At 40.8% G+C, this 24,154-nt stretch overlaps 2 protein-coding genes across 2 annotated transcripts; one reads left to right on the top strand and one right to left on the bottom strand.

The window, feature by feature from the left end:
* Positions 1-2,017: 2,017 nt before the first annotated feature.
* On the bottom strand, positions 2,018-8,064 carry rpap3 (RNA polymerase II associated protein 3). Its single transcript, XM_061029926.1, has 16 exons — positions 7,555-8,064; positions 7,304-7,474; positions 7,104-7,214; positions 6,899-7,026; positions 6,696-6,817; positions 6,545-6,615; positions 6,324-6,458; positions 6,111-6,238; positions 5,149-5,270; positions 4,617-4,687; positions 4,356-4,448; positions 2,987-3,186; positions 2,711-2,894; positions 2,513-2,610; positions 2,326-2,426; positions 2,018-2,236 (listed from the first exon to the last, which is right to left on the bottom strand). Exons 1-16 carry the CDS (start codon positions 7,705-7,707, stop codon positions 2,151-2,153), a joined length of 1,974 nt encoding a protein of 657 aa, XP_060885909.1. The 5' UTR covers positions 7,708-8,064; the 3' UTR covers positions 2,018-2,150.
* Positions 8,065-8,678: 614 nt separating this feature from the next.
* atp23 (ATP23 metallopeptidase and ATP synthase assembly factor homolog) lies at positions 8,679-12,177 on the top strand. The gene is made up of 6 exons (XM_061029996.1): positions 8,679-8,935; positions 9,126-9,171; positions 9,454-9,535; positions 9,729-9,866; positions 11,356-11,439; positions 11,546-12,177. Exons 1-6 carry the CDS (start codon positions 8,788-8,790, stop codon positions 11,747-11,749), a joined length of 702 nt encoding a protein of 233 aa, XP_060885979.1. The 5' UTR covers positions 8,679-8,787; the 3' UTR covers positions 11,750-12,177.
* Positions 12,178-24,154: the final 11,977 nt, after the last annotated feature.

The following is a 24,154-nucleotide window of genomic DNA, read 5'->3' as shown; positions in this document are numbered from 1 at the left end:
GTTATCTCTTTATTTTCAGGACACTGAAACAGCCAACTTAAAGGTCTAAACCTCCATTTTTAATTTAAGGTGTTGTGATTAGGGTTGCAAAGGGGTGGAACATTTCCGGTAAATTTCCAGAAGCTTGGGAATTTGGTAAATATTCCAAATCGGAAACTTTCCATGGGAATTATGGGTATTTATGGGAATTAACTGGAAATTGAGGGTAATTTAATCAAACTATCATATCCAAGCAAAAATTAAACATATTGTTTTGTCATAAGCAGACATCCATGCAAAATAATACAATTAAAAAACATGACATTTCAACAGATTTATGGGTTAAGTTTTAATAATTTTATTGAACTATAAATTATTTCATTGAAGAACAAAAGCATAAAGATTGAGTTTAATATGACTCATCCTACCAATTCAAAAATTAAGTAAAGTCCCATAAAAGAAAAGTGCATGCAGGGGGCATGGCCTCAATAGCCCTGCAGTAAGCAGTGTACAGTGTGCATGTGTTTGAGGAATAGCATAGATATTCAAATGTACTTGCATGAAATCTGGTTGTTTTAGTCAAGATTATGCTAAAATATATTTTACCCAACTATATTTAAGTTCCCTGTTAAGTACCAACCTTCAATTTAGTAAATTCACGGTTTATTCCCGTTTACTCCCATAAATTCCCATTAATCCCCATGGAAAGTTCCCAACTTTTGCAACCCTAGTTGTGATGCCATGTCAGATTTTCTTGTGTACATAGTATTTTGTTTTACATGGACACGGCCTGTGACATTTCCCTCTTTTGGTCGGTCTCCAAAGCATTACATCATCCTACACTCTCCAAAAAGCTTCCTGAAACTACTCCAGGCTGAACTCAGATAACTGAGCACTGGAGCTTTTTAATCCTGCCTTTCTATCAACTACCATCAAATATGAGAAACTGACAAAAGATCCATTAAAAAAATGGAAATCTGTTGTGGTATTTTACTACAATGAGGGTCAAAGGCAGACATGTTTTCACGCTGATGTTGACTAACTGACTGTCGCTCCAGTCGTTTTTTTCCTAGTGTCTGTGCAATTCAGAGATTTATGAGAGAAGGGATTATTCCTACATATCCACAGAAACCGGAAGACCCGAAAATCTCAGTGCATTTTTTTTTTTTGCAGCTTGTGCTGAATGCTGCTGTACTGATTTTAAAGCCCATGTGAGGAGTTTTTAGCTGGCTATGAAAATAATACTGATGTGTCTCTTTTATGGCTGACTCGATACAGTCAAATACTCGACGATTGATTCGTCAGAACCTTAGTCGACTGCCAGTCTCCCAGTCCAGCACAAGGATCATTCCATTCCAGCTACACGGGGGTGTTTATGTGTCATAGAGCTGAAGAGAACTTATTTGACATAGAAGTCATTTTGTTCTAGAACCGGGCCTGCAAGTTATACAATGTGTTTTTTGTAGGGGGTTTAGAATACTCTGGAACTCTGTATTTTGCTCCACCTGCAGGTTGGATTATAGATCTGGTATAATTGAGTGTTCCCATAAAATGCCTTCAATTTGTGTTGGTGCTTAATGTGTTAAAGTGCTAACATTAGCATGCTAACACAACAACGCAGGAATACAGGCAATAGCAGCTCGAGCAAAGGAGAATGTAGACTGCCGCTTGTGCTTGATGGTGCTTAATTATGGAGCCTTCTAATTGATAACTCCTTCATGAGAACGCGAGAGGAGAGGGGTTGGAGGTGTGTCTCTGGAGGAGAGCGGAGGCTTCAGGATGGAGGAGGTGTGGCCAAACAGCTGTTTGTTTTGGTTAAGTGCTGGTGCTCAAGGGCGACATCTACTGGATCAAAAAGTTGCACATTCTTCTTTTAATTATGAGCTGTTGCACAATGAACAGGATTTTACTCTAAAGGTATCATTTTTAAACACCTTTAAAACCTAAATAGGATTTACAACCTACCATTTCTGTCTTCCCAAAAATCCAGAGTAATGACGAGATAAAGAGAATAAGGCCATAAGAAAGCAGTCCAGGGTATAATGAAAAAGAATGAACGTTTATTCACCATTAGAATAGAACTACTTTGGTTACTTTTCTCAAAACAATGCAGCGATGTGTGTTCACATTTAGAGTCTTTAGACCTTGCAGACGTGGCGTCAGTCCAAGCGTCACACACCATACTTCTTCTGTAAGGCTGTGATGGACGAAGCTTCCAGCTCGCTTTGGTGAAGGAAGTCGAACACTTCTTTTAGCGCTGGGGGAAGAAAAGTTGTAGAACATTTAACATACATCTATATATTTTTCATATAAATATACCTAAAAGTGATCCGTAAGAGACTCAACCTTTCTTCTCGGGGGAGGACATGAACATGACGGCCATGTCGAAGCGTCTCACACTCGCTAAACTCCTGAGGATCTCAAGTGTGACGGCTGGCGCCTCGTTCCTGCACAAAACTGATGTTAAAGCACAAAAAAACAACACGACGCAAAACTGAAGAGAAAATCTATTTGTTTAAAAAAAAAAACTCACTTTATATAGAAACCTTGCAGCGTGCTCAGGATCTCATTGAGAATGTCAGGCTCAAGGGAGTTTTGGAAAATGTTGACGTATGCCTCTGGCTCGATTTGCTTGCGAGACAAGAACAGAAAGAAAAGAAAAAGATGATCTTGTTGCATTTTAAGAGGTGTGCAAACATTCAGATTTCTCATCTTCAGACACACCGCTTACCCTCAGGTATCTGTAGACCGCTTCAGGTTGGTTTCCGATCTTTCGGAGGTCGGCCTCCAGCTGGAAGCTGTTGGTGGGAGGCGGAGGCAGGACCGCTTCTGCTGGGGAGGGCTTTGTTGACGCTTCAGGAGGAGGAACAACTTCATCCTGTGCAGCCTGTTTGGTGTGTCTGCTCGGTGGAACTCTGGGATACAGAGTCCAGACAGAGGGAATAATAATCAGACTAAAACAACAATAAACAATATCATGGAATAGAAAAAAAGTCATGCCACTTACTGCTGTGATGAATGTGAAGGGACTTCTGCCATCTCCTCAATTTTGATCATTTTGGCGCTGGGTGATGAGGACAGTGAAGAGGATTCATCCTCGGCCTCCGTCACCACCTCTTGTACAGTACACTCGGATTCACTGGGCAGCATCTCTTGCACCGACACCTTTCCACTCACTTCCTCAATATCGATCCTCCTCAGCGGTTTCTGAAGAAAAGAAGAGATTTGTTGTCTCTCAGAAATGAGGCTGTTGTTGTGTTCTTCATTTTATTTAAATACATAAAATATCCTTTCCAATAAATACACCTAATAAAAATACACACTTTCAAACTACATTTATGTCTATGCTGCCACCTGCTGGACAAATAAAGAGAAGCATGTTGTGAACATACGGATCCACACTATCTGCTTTTCACAAGTTCAAAATGACATAAAGACAAAGTCTCTTCCCACATTCTTCTTTAAGTCATTTATTTTCTTCATTATTATTTTGTGCTTGAGCCGATAAAATACAATATTGCATCTACCTACAGGCAAAAACAATGTCTTAAGGATGCTTATTTTCTCTCACAAACATTACCCACAGAATTTAATTATGTTATGTAAAATGAAAAAAAGCCAAACAGATGTTTCTATATGGTTCAAAACATTGGAGCAATATGTCTCCCTAGAGTCGATGCACACGTGGTTACCATGTTGTGGATACTGAAGCGTCAGTGTTTAGCCAGCTCTGCATCCGTCTTGAAACGTTTTTGCGTTCTAACCTCTCTCCATTTTTCAAAAGCATCTCTCCAAACAGCCCTGTGTGTGGGGTGCCTTAAAACCGCCTTCCTTTTCTGGTCAAAACAAATACAGACCATTCCAGACTGCAATCTAAACTTAGGAGGACATACTGACTGCTGCATTGTTTTTTTAAATATAATTTTTGGGCCTTTATTAGATAGGACATCTGAAGAGAGACAGGAAGTGTTGGCAGGAGAGAGTGGGGGGGTGACATGCAGTAAAGGGATGAGGTCAGATTTGAACCTACGGCTGCTGCGCTGAGGACTAATGCCTCCATACATCGGGCATGGTCATAACCGCTAGGCTATCGGCGCCCCACCGGCTGCTGCATTGTTGTCAGAGAGAGAAGCCAGCACTTCAACATAGCAAGTTTAAGACTCCTTAAAGTCTGATGATATAGTAAGGTCATTTTATGATTTAATTCAGTAGATATCTTACACATTGCTCCTTTAAGAAAAATGAAACTGAGTAATAGACTGTCAATATTGTCAAAGATTGACCTCCTTTGCTTTATGTGTTAAAACAGTATTTTAGATCAAAAGAACACTTGTTGAATAAGTAAAGAGTATAACTGGAAATAAGAAAAAACTCACAGTTGACTGCAGATGTTTGGGTTTGTTTACTGGCTGAACTGTTCTCCTCTTGTTGCTGTCCGGTGTTTGAAGGCAGCCGCTGGGACCCTCGTCCTAACACAGCAGAACGATGTTAAGGAAAGAGAAGTGAAGTGTATCCAACATCAAACATACTTCGATTTTCAAAAATGATTAGTTTAATATTCAGAGATAAGACCTGCTCTTTCTATTCCTGACATTGTTTTGTTTATAGTTTAATGAACACTTGATTTTGAAACGTACAATCTGGAGTTTCTGGAGTTCGTTCAGGGCCTGCTTGTTTCCTGGTTCAAGTTTCAACAACTCCTGAAAATCTGGAATTGAAACACCAAGCAAACACACACACACAGAAAGAAAATGTTTAATGCCACACAATGAATAACTGATGACACAAATAATCCTCATAAATGTTGTTTTTCTGGTAATAATATATGAACCTCTCCATTGATCGTCAAAGCGGAATAAGGAATTACCTAATTACTTATAATGATATGATTAAGACAAATGTATCCACATAAGAAAGGATGATAAACCACAAAGGATTAAGAAACGTAGATTATCTCAACGCATCGGGTGAATTAGGCAACAACATTTTGGTCTTCAACAAGTAAAAACATAGAAAGAATGTATGACCTAAGAGCGACGTAAATGAGCTCTAAGCTGACTCTGGGACAACGAGTCAAATGGAAACATTTATCTTTAATATTGTACATGGTCCCTTTACAAACACAAAAAAGTACTGGCTGATGTTCTGCTTTTGAGTCTTTTTCAGTACCTTGTTTGGCCTCCTGCAGTTTTCCTAAAGCCACTCTTGCTGTGCCACGGCGGGCGAAAGCCTTGCAGTAGGTGCTGTCCAGAGAAATGGCTTTAGTGCAATCCTCCTCTGCCTCCTTAAACCTGCAGCAAACAGAAGGTATGCATTTATTACCTCTTTTTATTAAGGTGCACAAATAGTGCATTAACCACTTGGTCCCTATCAGAATGTTTTGTTTTGTTATTAAGGCACCTTCCAAAAACACATCATATTCATCGACATAATTAAAATACAAAGTCTTCCTTTCTTACTATCAACAAGCTGTTATTTTCATGTTATTGAGGATAAAGTCTTTGTATATGGCTCAGAGGGTGTAGATTAGTCTTGCAGAATAAAGGCACTAAGTGGTGCTTTGTAAAGAGGTTTAAGAGACAACAGGGGACTAACATGCATGTTATTGTTAATGTGTGTACTTTAAAGGAAGGGTTGGTAATTTCCTGCAGATTCACTTTTTAAGATTTTGATTGAACTTGTCTTTAGGTCCTGACAGAAGTTAATAACTCATGTTCTCTGAATAAAGGAAAAAAGAAAATCTGTCACCTGTATCAGTTGTAAGCCTGTAAAAACCTCAACCAATGTCTGCCACGAGGTACCAATCTGATGAACCAATCACACGCCTCCCTGTCTCCCTGCTCACTCTCTACCCATTGCGTGCACTCGCCCACACTCAAAGCATGAGCTGAGGTCACTTCTGGACCAATGCATGTATGCGAGGGGGTGTGGCTTTTGAGAGAGCACAGAGGGGAGGGGGCGGGTGTAGACGGAGCACTGAGGGAATGCTACTATCAAAATCATGCTAGTTTTCGAAACAATTACCAACCCTGCCCTAAATATATGGCATTATTGTAAGTTTTATATCCACTATATTGCCTTCTTTTTACTGGTAATGAAGAATTTTCAGGGGAAATGAATGTTGTGCTCACTTCTCCAGCTTGAGAAAGGCCATGGCTCTGTTGGCGGGCAGTAAGACGTTCACGCTGTCCGCCTCCATGCCCCTCGTGTAGCATTCAACAGCTGCTTCATACTTCCCCTCTTTGAAATAGGCGTTCCCCTGAAAGGTACGTCAGAAAACATCATGACTTAACAGACTTATTTTATCCACATTCACCAGCTGTAACACATCAGGAAAAGCTCACTCTGTCTTTTTGCATAACAGCCTCCTGTCGTCCCTGCTGCTCTTCTACCAGTCTCTGCCGCTCAGGGTCCTCGGCGGGGGTCACTTCTGGCTGCGTTGCTTCCCTCTGGGCGGAAGGCACATGATCTCCAAGGGCCTGAAACCAGCCAGGAAAAATGAATTCATATAAGGAAGAAAGAAAGACGCCTGGAATAGTCTCAAAACAAAATCTTCTACGCACACCTCTTTGATTTTTTTGACTTCATTCTGTGCTTCCAGGTTCCCGGGGTCAAGCTTGAGAACCATCTCATAATCTATTAAGAAAGAGATGCACGACATTATCTCAGTCTGCTGCAGTAAAACAGCTCATCTTCTCTTTACAACAGGTGGTCACCTTCTAATGCAGATTCACATTTCTTCAGTGCAAACCGTGCTGCTCCTCTCCGTGCATACGCTTTGAAATAGTTGCTGTCCAGAGCAATCGCTAAATTACAGTCAGACTCTGCCACAGCATACCTGCAGTGAAAAAATAATACGATTTTACCAACACAGTTAGGCTGCATACCTTTCCATGTTGTTAAAATGCTGAAACCATACTTTTTGAGTCTGAAGAAGGAGGTGGCTCTGTTTGTTGGAAGTACTGGATTGTAAGGATCTGCACCCATCCCTCTGGTGTAACACTCGATGGCGTCGTCATACTTCCCCTCTTTAAAAAACGTGTTCCCCTGAAAATGGAAAGAACGACCCGCTTTCAGAGAGAGCGTCATTCCTCATCTTGTACTACTTTTCATGCAATAATGACCTTTTCTTTCTCAGCCAGCGCGGCCTCCTTGTCAGCTGCCGCTTCCTCAGAGTCCGACTCATTTGACTCTGCAGGGCTTTCCTCCTTATCCATCTCTGACAGAGCTTTGTCCTGCCATCACAGAAGTCAAATTTTAAGTCATCTGCTTCATCACTTAACTAATGAGGTTTATTATATTTCATAGGAATGACTTTAGTTACCGCGTCAAACTTGTCCCATGACCGGTAGTCGTATGCTTTTATCCTTGAAGCCTGCTTCGACTCATCCTCCTTGGCGTCACCTTCACCTGTTTGCTCCTTCTTCTTCTTCTTCTTCTTCTTCTTCTCCCTCATCTTTGTTTTGTAGTCTTTGTTGCGCACCGGCGGAAGATTCTTCAAACAGAACAGATTCAACAGGCTTTACATCGTGTTGTGCATGCTCACAATGATTAATGTCTACATCCGGGACCAACCTGTGCCTCCTGAGGTGCCCCCTTCCTCAGCTCCTCGTCTCTCTCCTTGATGTCTGTCTCCCAGCCCTCCAGCTCCTTCATGAAGCTGTGCATGTCCTCCGCGTTCTGCCGCATCTGAAGCTGCAACTCAATGGCTTTGTTTCCCACGGACATGTTACCCCCTGTGAAACAGACATTTGTTTTGGACAACCTCTTAACACAGCTCGTCGAAGTTGCGGTCTTGAAGTCGGCGTTGAAACCAAGTGGAGAACACGAGCTCTGTCATGCTTTTACTGCTAGCAGCTAGCGAGCTAACAAGCAGAAATACCAACATTAAAAGAACATGTAAGTGACTATGTCGCTACTTGAACCTCGTTAAATACCTGGCACTTCTCTCTCCGACTGTTCACGACAGTTAAAATGTAGCTGCAGTCAATTTGGTTCAATACTACCACAGAAACTATCGTCACTCATGTGTTTCTGTTTACGTTCGGAGCCATGACAGCCGAGTCCCAGCATCCCTTGCGCCGCCTAGCCTAACAGTGGGAGTAGCTAAGATCGTCTTTTTGAAACAGTTTCCCACTCCGAAGAAAATTCATACTTGTACATTTTGAACACAGTCGACTCAAAAAAGAAGTTACAGAAGATTACACACGACTTGATTATAGCCATGTAAGAGGTACCGCCGAACTTAAATACTAGTACTTGGTACAGCCTATGAATTTGTAGGCTTTTACCAAACAAACATGTTCTCAGAAACACAATATCCACATGAAAGATGAACACTGAGCCCATTTGCTTAGCCGAGTGGAAAGTATTGGTTTTCTACGGCCCTTAGTGTCGTCCTTAATATTACAGCCTATGTTGTCGTCACGTTAAAGACGAACCAGTCAACTAGTGTAATAAAAGTTATATGTTTGTTTTGTTCCGCACATTGCACTAGGAGTGGACTACTTACCTGACGCTTTGAATAAACGATCTACAAAGTAGTCACCGACAAAGCCTCATTAAAAAGGTAACGATATTTCCCTTATAGTCCATTAAACATATTTTACATGTAGTATTACTCTTTTTTTTTTTTTTTTGTTTTACAATATATCGATCAGTTATATGAAAAAAAGAACACTTCTTACCTTTGACCTTTCGTTACCACGTGATCTACAAATCAGCGATGACCTCCTTTGGCAGCTAGCGGCAGCTAACCGGGAGAATTACAGCTCACATTTCTAAATATAGTTGACTTGACTTCACACCATGGATCAGACAAAACAAGAGGAGGAATATGGATACGACTTATTCCCGGAGAGGACGAAGGCAAAGTACGCGAAGGGATCAATCGGGGAGAGCCTGTTCACTTTCAACAACAAGTGTCAGGTCATGTTGCACTTTGCAATGGAAACCAGTAAGTATGTTAATGAATGACATGTCAGCAGCGACAGGATGATATATTTACTGTCAGACAGGGTTTTGATTCCAATAACCGTGCAGTGTTGTAGCTATAACCTCAGATTAGCAGCATTTAGCATTAGCTGAATTAGCTGTCAGTGAATGTAAACCAGTGCAGCTCTGATTGGTGTTTGTGTTTCTCTCAGGTCCTTATGCCAAACTTCTCCTGAGTGCCATGAAGAGTTCAGGATGGTAGGTTTCATTCATTCATCAATCCAGTGATAGTTCTGCCATTGTCTTTCTCTGTAATTATCTGTAAAGTGCCTTTGTTGCTATCAATCCTGATGTGAAGTTATGTGGCATTTTCTCATTTTCAACAAGTCCAAAAAAAGCCTTTAAAGTGTCTTGTTATAAATCCACTCCAGTCCTGTATCAGCCATAATGTTGTTACAAGCTCATTTTTTTACATTTAAAAAAGTATTCTTACAGCAAAAGATCAAGATGATATGTTTTTACTGTCTCCTCTCAACACAGCCAAGTGTTCAAAGACCGACACTTCTCCTGTGAAGACTGCGACGGGTCGGTCAGCGGGGGCTTCGACGCAGCGTCCTCTCAAGTAAGGAAGACGTCTTAGGCAGTGCTACAGATAACACAGGGTCTGACACGTCACAGATGATACCAACGTTCAACAATAACAGGATAGAATAGAAAAGAATTGTCTGCTGTTGCATGAAAAACGCAGAAATCTGTCTTTGATATAAGTCGAGATGAGACGTTTACACACCGGTGACATGTGTGTTTGTTTGTAGATTGTTTTGTGTCAGAACAACATCCACCAGCAGTCCCACATGACCCGGGTGGTCACACACGAGCTCATTCACGCCTTTGACCATTGTCGGGCCAATGTGGACTGGTTCAACAACTACAGACACCTGGCTTGTTCAGAGGTAAGCCCCAGTGTTTTTTTTTTATGTTGCAATGGTTACTATGGTTACTATGTGATCCTCTTTCATCTGAGACCGAGGACAGAAGTTCCAGAAAATATCAGGACTCTCTTAGGGCTTTCAGACAACTCCTGAAAAACTCCTGATAGTTGCCGGAGGAGGAGCTGTGTGTGAACGCAGCAGGAGGTAGGACACGATGTAAAAAAGGACGCTGTGTTGTGATAAAGGATTTTCCAAGATGGGGGGGGGGCGAAGAGTCTGACGCTATAATGACAGTTTGTTTTACTTTCTATCAGCTGTGTGTCGGGGCTTAAGTATCAACTAAAGAGTATGAAGCTGCTTTATTACATTCACAAGGATCACACCGGACTCTCACTGGTCACGTTATATCAACATCACTTTTCCTTTACCTTTGTGTGCTGCGTTCACGCATCAGCTCACCCCGACCTCGCATGGAAATTATAGCAGTGGGCCTGGCAGGAAAAAGTCAAAGTGAACACATGCAGCTTAGAGTTTAGTGAATGTGAGAATTCAGGATTTTTGACTCTCCGGTCAAAGCTTATTTAAATCTTCAAAGACAATGGTCACAAAAATGCGCTTCAAAAATATATTTGGACTAGTTTCCTCAAACAGCTGGCAACATTAGTTTTAACTGCGGCTATTTATTTGTTGCTATTTTAGGCCCCTTGTCTAACTAGGGCGCCTGCGTCTTTTTCACATTGTATCAGTGCAGAGCGTTAACAGCAGCAGGCGGTCGCCCGGAGAAAGAGCGCAGCTCCGCCTTTCTTGTGCGGTGTCTCCGAGCGCTCAAGTTGAAAATCTTCCAACCTTTCAGAAATATCTATTAATCAGTGTTATAAATATTGTTTATCAGCACTTTTCGTATCAACAACGTGGGATCCAGACTAGAAAATTGAGAAACGGGATGTTGATGTCCCCGGCGCTCTTATCCAAATGTAGGATATGCCCCGTAGTTTTGCCGCCTACAGATCATGTCTTGTACTCACATCCTCTTTGCTCCGTATCTGATCGATCTCAAATAAAAAAAAAATGCAACAAAAAGCAACAGAGCAGTGTCGGTCACACAGCGGCCATTGTCAACAGATTGTTGTCATAGAGACAGGATGGACGTGCAGCACTTTTATTCTCAGCTCTCAAACGCTTCCTGCATGCGCTCTCGTGTGAACAGCCAGCGCTTTTCTGCCCGCAAAAAAACGCAAGGTGGACACAGAGCGTTACTGTCTTTTTGTGACTATTTTCAGCAGTGGTGTAATGTTCACTTCTTCATCTATGTGTCCTCATAAACAGGAAGTCAGGATTTAATCACAACCTGAGAAATTGGCTCTCTGCTTGGTTCTTTTAAGTCTCACTCATCCACATCATATTTGACTGCTTTGTTGAGCTTAATGTTCCACTACCCTGTTATTAAACTTTAATGGTCTTCTGATCTTGCTGATATTTAAAAAAACTTTTTTTCATGTCATTGCTTCAGATTCGGGCAGCTAACCTCAGCGGAGATTGCACGTTCAGCAATGAACTTACCAGATTTAACTTTGGCATGAAGCAGCATCATCAGGTACCCAGAGTTCCATGAATACACATTTTATTGGCTAACCCTTTTTTTCCCCCCTCTAATAAGGTTTCCCTCCCCCCCCCCCCCCCCCCCCCCCCCCCCCTGACAGGAGTGCGTCCGAGGCCGAGCCCTCCGCTCCATCCTCGCCGTGAGGAACATCAGCAGGAAGGAGGCGGAGAAAATCGTGGACGACGTCTTCGACACCTGTTTCAACGACCACGCGCCGTTCGGACGCATCCCTCACAGCAAGAAGGACGCCGGCTTCGCCTACAGAGATTACCAGAACAGAGATCGATATTATGCCAACCTCTAGTGTCCTCTCCTTCAGATGAAACTCCCAAGGGTGCTGTGACCTGGGCTGGGCAGCGTCCGGGCCTCGGTCAGCAGAAACGCTCGAACAAGAATAAACAACGGCGGATGAAAAAGATCAAATCCCTTCAGAGGGGAGAGAGCGCTTTGTCCTTGGAGACAGAAAAGATGAGCTCGAGTACATTTCAGTTTCTACCCTTTGGACTCTTAAAGTGAAGCACTTGATGAGGCCCTGTGATTTATTTAGACAGTTATTGATCTAAAGGTGCTTTAAAGGGAAAACCCAGGATTTCCTTTGATCGTCGTCTCTTCATGTTGTTGCCACAATGACCTCCGCTGATTTCTTGTAAATAGAGATGATTGTGCTTAAATTAAACTGACGTATCTTCTCTTTGAATTAAAGTTTGATTCCTCCAAAACAAAAACAAAAAACAGTGTACAGTTAGTTTTTTTTCCTCTGAGGACAAGACGAGGGTTATTACTTTCAACCTTGGCAACAAAATGTTTGAATGAGCGACTTACCAAAAGACACATGAGGAAGCTTATTGCTTATTAGAACTCGTTTGTGTTTAATCCAGAGAGAGGGGATCCTGCAGATGAACATATGGGACGAGTAATGCCAACAGAGTGAGAAAAGTTCTCGCGCAGAAACACCGCTCGCATCCGTGCCGTCGCTGTGAAATGTCACCGCTGACATCTTCATTGGACATTAGCATTTAAAGCATCTCGTATCCCTCCGCAGAGATTAATGAGGGGAAAAAAGTTTTAAGGGAATTAGCCTCATAATCCCCCTCCTCCTCCTCCTCCTCCTCGTCTGCCTATCTCAAAGACAACACCCTCTGCATGGTAATTACAAAGTCATTATTACTGATGTAGTATATTATGACGCTTATCCAAACATTCCCTTCTTGGAAAACACAAAAAAAAAAAAAAAACACGATGAGAAAGCTTAAAGCACAACGCGAGCGGATTGCGCAAAGAGCGTGGGGTTAATTGTGGGAGCTTAGCAGAGGGAATGATTTAAACAGCTTTGAGGCAGCAGGATTGATGTGAGACAAAAGGAGGGAATGATATTTGGATTTGTTGCAATGTCACACCACCCGAGTGGGATGAATGAATAAATCATGCAAAACAACAGAATTACAGCTGGAGATGTGCACAATATCAAATAACAAGACAATAAATACATTTGGTACAATTAGACGTGAAGAATGAGGCTGTGGATTTGATGAATTGTCTTTTGTGTGCTCTTGTTCGGAGGATTGGAGTAATACTGAGGTTGTGACGGTGCGTTCGTGTGGTGTCGGACACATCGGAAAAATGAGTTTCCGGGTTGTAAAATGCAAATGAACACCTGCTCAAGTCGGAACAACAACTCGGAAAAGAATAAGGTTCCCGACTTGACGTCAGACTCGTCATCAAATGAGGGGCAAAATATGTTTTGTTAATGTTTTATAGGCTACTTTAATTCACGTATTGCACATCAACTTTTTGCTCAAATATATCTTTAAACAGTTTAATTTTGCTGATCTTCTTCGTGGCATCAACGCTGGTTTGTGCTGCTGTTACAACATTCCGAGCAGCACGTTAATGCAGAATAATGGGTTCTTAAACTTTGCCATGCCAAGTACAACGGTTATATTAGTTCAGTTTTTTTTCATTGGTTTTTATTTTCAATTTCAGTTTAGTTTGAATTATTTTTTAAAGGTCAAATATTATCCTCCTTGAACAAGTTTCAACAAGTGTTTGGTTCATTTTCATTAACGATAATAACCCTGCCAAGGATATATAACAGTAACAGTACCATGGCAAATATACAAAGGAAGAATATGCGAGCCGTATCTACAGCGTGTTAACATCGCCGGGACAGCTGACCAGCTCATCCCCTTGCGTATAAAAGTTGTTTAATTGAGGGACTAGAGAAAAGAAGAATAACATACTGTACTGACTGCTTATTTGAATGTCACATAAGCGTTTTTAGATCACGGTCATTTCCTGTAAATTGACATGCAGTGTGAAGATACGAGCAAAATAAAGATCGCAGCGTAGTAAACCATTTTTGAATCAGTAGCCTATGCCGTTATTTTTGTCCAACAAGCAGCATTTGCTTTTTTACTGAAATGAGAAAACACACTATTATTATTTAATGGTAAGTTAAGGTAAATATAATGTCATGTAGAATAATATTTCTCTGCACACATCTATTCCACAATATTTCAAAATGCACAAATACTTTATTCTCAAACCAGTCATCAACTTCATTCCTGATTGATTTGAGACTGCAGTACCATCTCTCTCCTTTGGGTGGCATGTTTTGACCAGTAATCCTCACCAGAACAAGTCAGTCCAAAGGGAACTTAAAAAGGAAGTGCTGTTACTTTCTTTCTTTTTATTGATACATATAATTGAATTAATTTTATTGAGTCCTGTTCCAGGTGACTGTGGGGCCTTTTATGAGCAGAGATAGGGCGCCGTAATGAAGTCCCAGCTGTGAAAGAGTGACGACTTTCATTATTCCGTCCGTTCAAGCAGGCAGCGCCCACTGTGAACTAATTAAGATGCTCCAGCAACACTGAATATCCCTCCACTAATCTGCTGGAGGACAACACATTAACCCAGAGAGCTCTAATGAACTCATCTCATTAATTAGAATAATGGCAGATTTAGTTGTGGCGTAAAGAGGCGAGGAAGAGCGAGGACACACACGAGCCTTTGTGAAGGTTTAAAGTCTCTGCTCTTCACGGGCAGCGCTGATGATAATAAGAATGAAAGATTCAACGCTGAATTATTCAGCGTTGAATTTTAGAAGTACTGACATACAGTTATTGCTTCATGAGGAACACAGTGCATGTTTCTGTACTACAGCCTACATCTTCTCGGGAAGAAGTGTAGCCAGATTAGGCATTAGGGGTGTTTGACTCGTATTTGCCTCTTAAGGTCTTGGATGACTTTGAAATGAACGTGACTGAAAAAAAAAAAGCCTGTCGACATGGCATCCTTCGGCCAACATGGTAATTTTCCCGTCCCATCTTCAGCACTCTGGGGAGACTTTTGAACAAAGAAAATATATAGAGTACAGCCGCCTGAGGAGAACAATCATATACAGCTGATTGAGGACGAGAGTGCATAATAAAGATGGCCGCCTTGAACCTTATTTTCTTAGCCAATGTCATATCTGAGCTAAGATCTGTTAGGAGGAAAATCCAGAAAGAAGAATAAAAATGACACCATGAACAAGTAGGGCAAGCAGAATAAGCTGCCAAGATTTAACCAGTAGAAGAAGACAGAGGAGCTATTTCAACACTACTATTTGAACTAGTAGATGGAGTGTTGGTTCAGATATTTGAATTAAATGTATATTTTGACACCTTGGGTTATTATGATGTCATGTAGATCAGCCAGCTGACTGAGCATAAATAGCGTGAAACAGCTAGCATCCATACCAACTAAGCTGCAAACTCAGGTCTTCAAAAATGAGACCAATGCTTAAGCTTACAAATCTGCATTTCCCCACCAGGGCCCATGTTGAAATAAACAAATGAACAGCTGTAAACTTAATGGGTATTCACTTTTGAGTACATTGTTATGCTAAACTAAGCTAGCTGCTAGTGGTGGATGCATATTTAGCATAGAAAAGAAAGTGGTGTATTTCCTTATGCTACTGGCACTAATTTAGTGTCTTGCTCAGCCACTATTCAAGACACTTTAACATGTGAGTGCAGGAGCTGTGGATTGAACCCCCAATGTTCTGGTTGAGAGATGACCGACTCTACCACTGAGCCAAAGCTTGCTCTGGCAAAGGTTATATTTTAATTGTAGGTACTTTATTTATGGATTTTCACAGTTCTACTTTTTCATTGTAATCCATAGAGGACAAATGAGTATCTATTCCTGCCAACAGATTGTATGTATGTAAGTACTACAGAATTAAATACTATACAAGAAGTAGTGTACAGGCAACACTGATGGGGGGAAAAGTAGAAATAGAGTAGAAATCATTATAATTCACAGCGCAAACCTCTGGAGGCAAACTGTCTAACCTGACAATTAACTCCCCCAGCAGGGAGGCACAGTTTGAAACAGCTCTGAGGGGGTGAGGGTGGGCATGTATTTTAATTAATTATGTGTGCAAGTTGAAGATTAATTAAGAAGGTGTGTAAAGCTGGAGGAGAATATTTTTGTGTTACTGCAATTTATTTTTTGTAATTTAAACCAAACTTTCTAGCGTGACTTTTCCCCGGGAAGGTCATCATCTGTTACCCGATGGTTAGTCGACCGAAAACACAAAGTAACATATTCTCACTTTTAACACTTGTTCTTGGGACAAAATTGTTTTCATTCTCTCGAATGTCTAAAAACAGTGACCGCTTCTGGACTTCATTCACCTTTATTAAATCTCACTGGTAGATATATTTTTCCCTGGACAATTCAAAGCATGGTTAGATTAGATCTGGGACAACTGTAGGTTTTTTTTTCAGTACAAAATTACAGCATTTTCTTCAACTTCCAGAAAAAAAACTTCTTGAAGTTGTGGGATAAAGACACAGCTTTGGAAATAAGCCTCTAATTGGCAAGAAACCTAAAATTTAAAGGATGCCCAGCTCTTACAAGTGCCAAATTCTAGACTCAGTAAGTCTGAATTGCTAGATCTATGATGTCTATGATCTTCCACCTGGATGAGTTCATTTATAATATATTTAATTTATCAGTGCTCCTAAAGCCATTTTTAATAATGCACGCCTAAAAATATGAAGAAAAATTCAGACAGGACGCCCCTGAAATCGTCCTGAGTTGGTTGTTGGTTGACATGTCCCCCTCAGCAGAAGACTATCCTTGTTATCCAGGACAAATTGCAGGAAAATCCACGAGTCCAACTCTATGATTACTTTTTAAGCAGTTTCAATAATCTCATGGAGACTCTACAGTTGTGTGCCAGCAGCAGAATGTGATTTATACTAAACTAAATATTTTCTGCTGCATTCCCACCCTCGACTCACTCAGACTTTATGTGGAAAACGTACTTGTGGGGGCTGGCAGGTAAAATTCTGGATAAAATTGGAGTGAAAAAATAAATTGGCTGTTTGCATTCACAAAGCTACAAGTCAGGAAGAGAAAGCACCATAGTTGTGAATCCAAGAGCATTGCCTTACATTACATAATTTGAAGTCAGAATCTGTTATGAAGTAAAATTTTGCATAGAAAGAGTTTAATAATGTACGACCAACACTCCACCTCTCTCCCTTTGCAAACAGCTTGAGAGAAAGCTATGACATGCTGAGGTACTACCTTTGATCACGGAGGGCCCAGAATACAAATGTGATGTGACGACTGAGGGATTAAACCTTTTTATCCCCCATGTTAGAGTTCAGAGAAGAATCTAATCTACTGTAAGTGTTCATGTTATTCTTTGATAAGCCTCCACAAACACACGGTTTCATAGCAATTATGAGATTTCCAGTTCTCTGTTGCCGGTCTGACAGTCTGGTCATGTGTGACCTAAGTATGACAAATTGAAAGAGGAATGAGGTCCTGAGCTATTTAGGAGGCACTTTCCCATGCCTCATTACCCACTATAGGTTCAGGGGTTTGTGACACATTGAATGTTGTTTGTTAAGAATGGATGGACTGGAGATTATATCTGGAAATCCCCTTGAACACACACACATATATGCACACAGCAGATTATCTTGAAACTAATAAACATTCTGTAGAAGGAGACGTTCAGGTTGTTTAAAAAAAGAAATATATCTTATTATTATAATATAAATATAATTCTATTATATAGCCTCATAACGATGATGTTAATTAAACACTGAGGTTGCTTTCACATATGAAGTTTGAGGACTCGGTGGGGGATAAATTGCAACATTTTTCATTTGGTTCTGTTTGCTTTCACACTGCACTTTGTCAAGCGAATCACAGCCTGTCAAAATGTTCTGTACCGAAGCCACCTGCCACTAGTCAGGGCTGTAGCTCCAATCAAGGGCGGATTACTGCACGGGCCTACCAGGGCCCAGGCCCAGGGGCCCAATATCTCATAATCCGTCTATGTGGCGATCAGTGGCTACTGCCATCCAGCCCAATGCTGCACTATGACCCGAAAGTAAACAGGACTGTTGAAGAATGTCACCCTGTACCTTGGTGTAGTTTGTCAGTAATCTGATCTACTGTATAAAATGGAGATAAAATTATATGTTTGCCGTGTCCTATTAAACTGCCATATTGACCGGAGCAATGTGTGACCACATATAGCACAGGAAAGTGGACGTTAACCTGCAAAGAGGACTGAAGGCTGGTGTTGTTAGCAATGCTAATGTTAGCCACGCTCGGCAAACCTATTTGACATTTGTTGTTTATTCTGAAATATCCGGCCGAATTCGACCCGCAGCACTCTGCCTTTTTGGTTCACTTACCTTGTTTGGTTCAGATTGCGTTCATATCTAAGGCGAATCTAACTCTGGTGCATTTTGAAGCAAACCGAGACCCCCGTTTTTGAGCGGACCAGAGTTCAGTTCTTTGGTCTGCACCAGCGTTCGGACCAAACAGCTACGGTGTGAATGCATCCTTAATGTGAGTGTGGATATTGTTTAATTCACTCAAGCAAAAGTACCTTTTTTTAGGCACTGTTGGTTTTGTCCTGCTTCTCTCCATTATTTTCTGAATACAACATGTCACTCTTAAGGACTCTTAAATAAAGTAGCACTGGCAGACAGTTAACTTTCACTGCAGAAATGTAGGTGACTTCTACAACAGTAATTAAAGCGTGCTGGCATTTGAATCTTCATTCTGTTAATGATATGCATGGCATTAATTAGGCCTAAGTGATTAACATAACAACCAGTGGCCGATATCCTGGGGTAAGAGCAGGCCTGTTTTTCTTTTGAGTAACTCTCCCTGAAGTCACAAGCTCATTAATACATCCTTACAGGCAGATCTGCTAACCTTGGCAAGTTCTGTGAGTCATTTTCAAAGTAATTAAGTAAACTACGTAGACCACATAAGTTGCAGAATGAAAACGGAAATTGGGACTCAAATAGAAGCTTAGGCAAGAGGTACAATCCAACCAAAGTTAGGTTGATGAAAAAACCATTGAATCTGGATGTGTCCTTGAGCTACATGGATGCCCTTGATTGGCTGGCAGTCATAACATCAGCATCAGGACCCTCACAGATGGACATAACCTCAATTGGGAGCTGTGAAACTGAACCAGAACATTAAAGGTATCGGCCACAAAACCAAAACAAGAGCTGAAAGGCGCTAAAATGCTCAATGGTGTGCTGCAGAGTTTGGGGACTATTTTCTTTGGATTTTAAGTATCAGCGACATTAGTCACATAACACACTCAATTTTCCATTTATTCAAATATGGATAATTGAGCTTTAAGGAGCCAAACTTATCTTGAACGATTCAAAAACAACAGAAGCTAATGTAGATGCATTCATGACAAATATGTCTTGAGGTTCAATGGGATGTTTGGTCTGTTTTGTACTTACAGTAAATTACTGTAATCCATAATATACACTGAAGTAGAACAGTCAGTTGATCGTTTTGGCAATTACTGACAGTCCATGAAGTCAGAGAAGTGGTTTGGAGATTGGGCTTGATCCTGCAGCCATGTGCAGTCATCTAAAACTAAAAAATGTTCTGCCTTTGAAGTCGTTGTCATTCAAAACTCCAAGGACATCAGAGGATCACCTCATTCTCCTTCTCGCCCCATTTGTGATTTGTGGCCAACCTTCTTTCGAGCTGAGTGGGCTGCCAGTGGGACCTCCAATCCATTGAAGGGAGGAGCAGCAGATCGCCTAAAGGGTCGTCTCCCCTCTCCAGTGAGCCAATTTAGTCTGAACTCTCGTATCTCCTGCTGCGTCCTTAGTCCAGATAACTGTCCTCCGATCTGGCGGCTTTGTCACGGTTGAGCTCTGGCAGCGGTGAGGCAGATGAACCTGAACATCCACAACCGGAGGGATTACCATGCCTTCACTGAGGACCTGTGTGAGGGACGGATTGGTGCCATTTTCTTCTGACATTTTGCTGTTGCTGAAATAGAAGATGAGAATTGGGACATCAGAGTGGGATGATAAAGGAGGCCCTGCATTCCCAAAGTGGAGGGTTAAGAGTTAGACCATTTAAACGTACCACAGTGCCCTTTAGTAACATTGATACATGTTAGCCAAAGTCACATTTAAATGTGTTTTTTCTTTTATCAAAATAAGTCCAGTTACAGTGAGTTAGTTATAATGCTTTTTGAGATGTCAATGATCAGGAATTACTTCAGTGGAGTTCAGAATTCTCTGACAATGGACACCTCAAAGGGCATTGGCCTGTTTAAACCATGGTCACTTTCTAAAGATAGAAAATAGGACCAATATTTCATGATTCCATGTGTTTTGCAATCACAATCTTAGGGTTTTGAAGTCCTTTCTCTGTTTCCTGTAGGATTTTAACCAATTCTTTCCAAAAAAAACCCATCACTTAAAGTTCTAATGCAAAGGAAAACTTACTCACTCATCTGGTAAAAAGAAGACTTTGCAACAGTAGACATTTCTTCTCCCTGCAACACAGATAAGTCAAAGCCAGAAAGCTTCTGGAACGCTAGCAAGGTTCAAAGTCAATCAAACACAGTTGACAAAAAGTGTAATTTGGATGCATTTTTTTTTATCAAGAAGCTTACTTAGCTAACCAGCAATGTCCACTTACTCAAAATCTAAATATCTTCATCGACAAATTGTTGGCAAATGGGATGTAAGCTGATCAGTGATTTCAAAAAGTGTCAGAAAGATCAGAGTGACTATACACTTCTTACAGCTGTTGTGTTACATTAACCATCCTGCGGCGTTCAGAGGAACTAAAGGATTGTGATGTAGGTATCAAAAATATCTCAGCTGCATCACAGTCATCAAAGTTTTCATTTTCTTCAAACAGGTTAAAAGAAATATTGAAGTCCCTCATTGTTGCCAAAAAAAATGTACGCCTATATTGACTGTCAATGATAGCTTGGATGTGTCCCCGTTGCTAATATATTTGATGGTGTCTTCTGCGATTAAGTATTCAAAACTCTGCAGCCAATCAGAATCGAGTATTCACACAGTCCATGGAGTATTGATTTTTTTTCAACTAAACGTGGGCTTATTAACACTCACGGTTCACAATTTCTCTTAAGTACATTCTTTATTGGAGGCCCATCCCAGAGATACACCTGACGTTACCTAGGTAACTGAAAATCCTGCTTCGTTGTACCAAACAAGTGTTGTGGTGCTTCTGTGTTTGTGTTGATGATCAAAGAAGAACTCTCGATCCAAACGAGGAAACATCTTGAACCCTTGCAGCGTTCTGTTTAATTGGCATCTCCCTGAGTTCAACCCTGCTGCCTGTAACTCAGCATGGGGGTTTATAATTCAGAAGGGTGAGGATGACTCTGATCCCATATCTTCACCACACATCACACTCATTAGCAAGCAGCGGGTGAGTAAGTCATTTGCACCCAACACTATTGTTCAGCGACTGACTTATAGGCACATTTCACAGTCTGAGACAGCAAGCAAACAAAGAGCATACGCACAGAACACAACCTGATGCACTTTAGTTCTCTTATATTGTCAGGTCAAGACAAAGATGTTGAACTTTGTTTGCTTGGATAAAGAGATGAATACAAGTAAGCTGAGTTAACTGCTTTCAAATGATCAGAGTCACCTTGTGTCTGCAGCTCACTGCAACTGTTGGCTCAGTTGGTAGAGTCTGTTGTCTCTAAAAACGGAGGGTTCGATCCCCAGCTCCTGCAGCCACATGTCCGATGTGTCCTTGGCCAAGACACTTAACCCCATGTTGCTCCCACTGCTTCGTCGGTGGCGCATGAATGGTGTTAGTTAATAATGATGGACACTTGAAAAAACTCAAAAACAACTACAGTACTTGAAACAAAGCTAATGGTGATCTGTGTTATTCACCCATTAAGTCATTCAACAATTACCGACATTGACCATCACAAATTACAAATTGTTAAAACCCATGACATTCTGAAATGATGATTTCCACATTGAACATTAAAATCACAAACCTACCTCTACAACTTTCATGCTTAGTTGATAAAAGTAATTAACTTAGAGCATATTTATTGAACCTATTGAGTGTATTATACCGGATATCAAAATAAAATATTATTTTACAAGCTTAAAGGGCTTAACTGAACAGCATGCTTCAAACCAGGTCACAAAAACTTAATGTGATAAAACATAATACTTCAGTGCAGTTCATTCAGCAGCAGATTGAACGTAGCCTACCTGAACATGTGTGGTCTAAAATACCCTGAAATAGTGCTTTACACATGTTGAACCACTAGAGGGAGCTCTGATGCTGCTTCCTGCTCCACACACTGCTCCCTTCTGACTGAAACTCTAGTTAACTCTGGCCTCAGTCTGATTTATTTATCTGTTAATAAACGTTAGGAACTGACAAAAAAATGTGTTGCTGTTTAAATATAATTTAAATCCTGTATTTACAAAGTCCTGAATGTGTTCTAGAGAGAAAACACACCTTATAGAGGAGGTGTGCAGCAAAATGAATGATGTGCTTTGTGTTTGAATCCAACATTAAGATAACAAAGTGCACACGTTTAAGAATTAACCTGAAGTCAGAATAAAATGCAACATTTGTCATTTTAAAGTAATTCCTTTAATTTGAGTTTAAGTGACTCATCTCACAGTTCATTAGTAAAGAAAACACTCTGATTGGTTTTTACCCCACAGGCCATGCCGACACGTCTCCGGCAGCAGTAAATCTTAGTCTGCATGATTTGGGACTTGTTTCTAATGAACCTGGGCATGGACCGTACCACAGAGTACGAGGCACATCTAACTTTTATCTGCAGCTCTGACTCCCAACCCCCCTACCCCCCTACACCCCTACCCCATTCCTGTCACCCCTCCACCCAGGAAGACAGAAAATAAAAATCTCCAGAAACCACTTCTGATGGAAAACACAGCTGTTTGCAAGTTTGCTCACTGAGAGAGCATGGAAACGGCTTGTAAGGCACGCTCCGACAGTACTGTAGGCCTCCTGGCAGACTAACCCAAGGACACAGAGCTGTGGTTTCACATGGTTCAACATGCTGCATGAGTCACCGACAGAAATCATCTCACTCCCATACAGCATGGTGAGGCTCGGTGACTTACACTGTGGTGGGTAAAGCCCTAAGACAGTAAGCCAATAAACCAGGGGCTGTAATTTTACATATATGATTGATGCCAAGCAAAACATTGTGTCAAATCCTTTAAAAAAAACCTAGGGATGTCCCTTTAAAAGGACAATGAAACCACAGACAGTGACAGATATTGAGTGGTCTAAAAGAGTGCAGTCTTTATGGTCAAACAGGAATAGATGTGTTAAAGTTTCGGGTCCTTTGGCGGAGAAAAAGAAGCAAACCAAGAAGCAGAACTGGATTTAAAGGGTTTATCACATAATGGATTCAGTTGGATTTGAAGGTCTTTTATTTTTACAGATTTTTGGAAGCAATCATAAGATATTCACAAGCAACTTAATAACTTAGTACGTTTTAGTTTGAGCTATTTGTCAATGAAAAAAATAAAGCTTTTCTTTATAATATTTTGTGTCTGACACTAGATAAAAAGACTGAAAAATGGAAAGTGGTGAATTAAAATTAGCAGACTTAGGAAGAAGATAGGCCCGCACACTTGCTCAAATAACAGAAGAGGTCTTCTTCAGCTGATCATTTTTTGAATGGGTTAAAAAATGATCACCTGAAGAAGACCTCTGGTCGAGGAGTTGTGATCAATCAAAACTTTTTGTGGCATTCGAGCAAGTGTGCTGGCCTATCTTCTTCCTGAAATTAAATAACAAACCAATAGATAATTGAGGTCAAACTCTTCTGTTCCCATCAGCTCAATGGAGTGTTTAAGCCTCTTTTAGCTTGTTTTGGTCATATGACCAACAACTTTACTTTTTTGATCCAAACTCACACATCACAGCATCCTTTCTAAACCCAGGAAGTAGTTATTCCAGCCATGAGGTGTAAAGAATCAACTGTTTTAATGCGATGTGATGCAAAGTGATGAGCTGCCATATGCTGCGATACAATGTACTCTGTACAATGTGATAAGATACAAGACCATATAATTCAGAACGATACTTACCGATACAAAAAAAGCAATACTATACGATACAAGGTGACACTTTTATATCTCTCCATAGTAGTATTAAAAAATAAAAAAATATCAGAACAAACAACAATTTACAAAGAAGCACATACCAATGAAAACACAAAGCATTTCTCTCAGGAGTTGGGGAAATCAAAATAGAACCAAATTTAGATTAAATATTGTACTTAGATTTATCAGCTGGCCAGAAATACAACATCAAATGTGTGCTAATGTTGCTCTGTGTCCACGGATTGTGG

Source organism: Labrus mixtus, chromosome 22 (assembly GCF_963584025.1).
Source record: "Labrus mixtus chromosome 22, fLabMix1.1, whole genome shotgun sequence".
Taxonomy (NCBI): Eukaryota; Metazoa; Chordata; class Actinopteri; order Labriformes; family Labridae; genus Labrus; species Labrus mixtus.
This window is presented reverse-complemented; position numbering and strand designations above follow the sequence as displayed.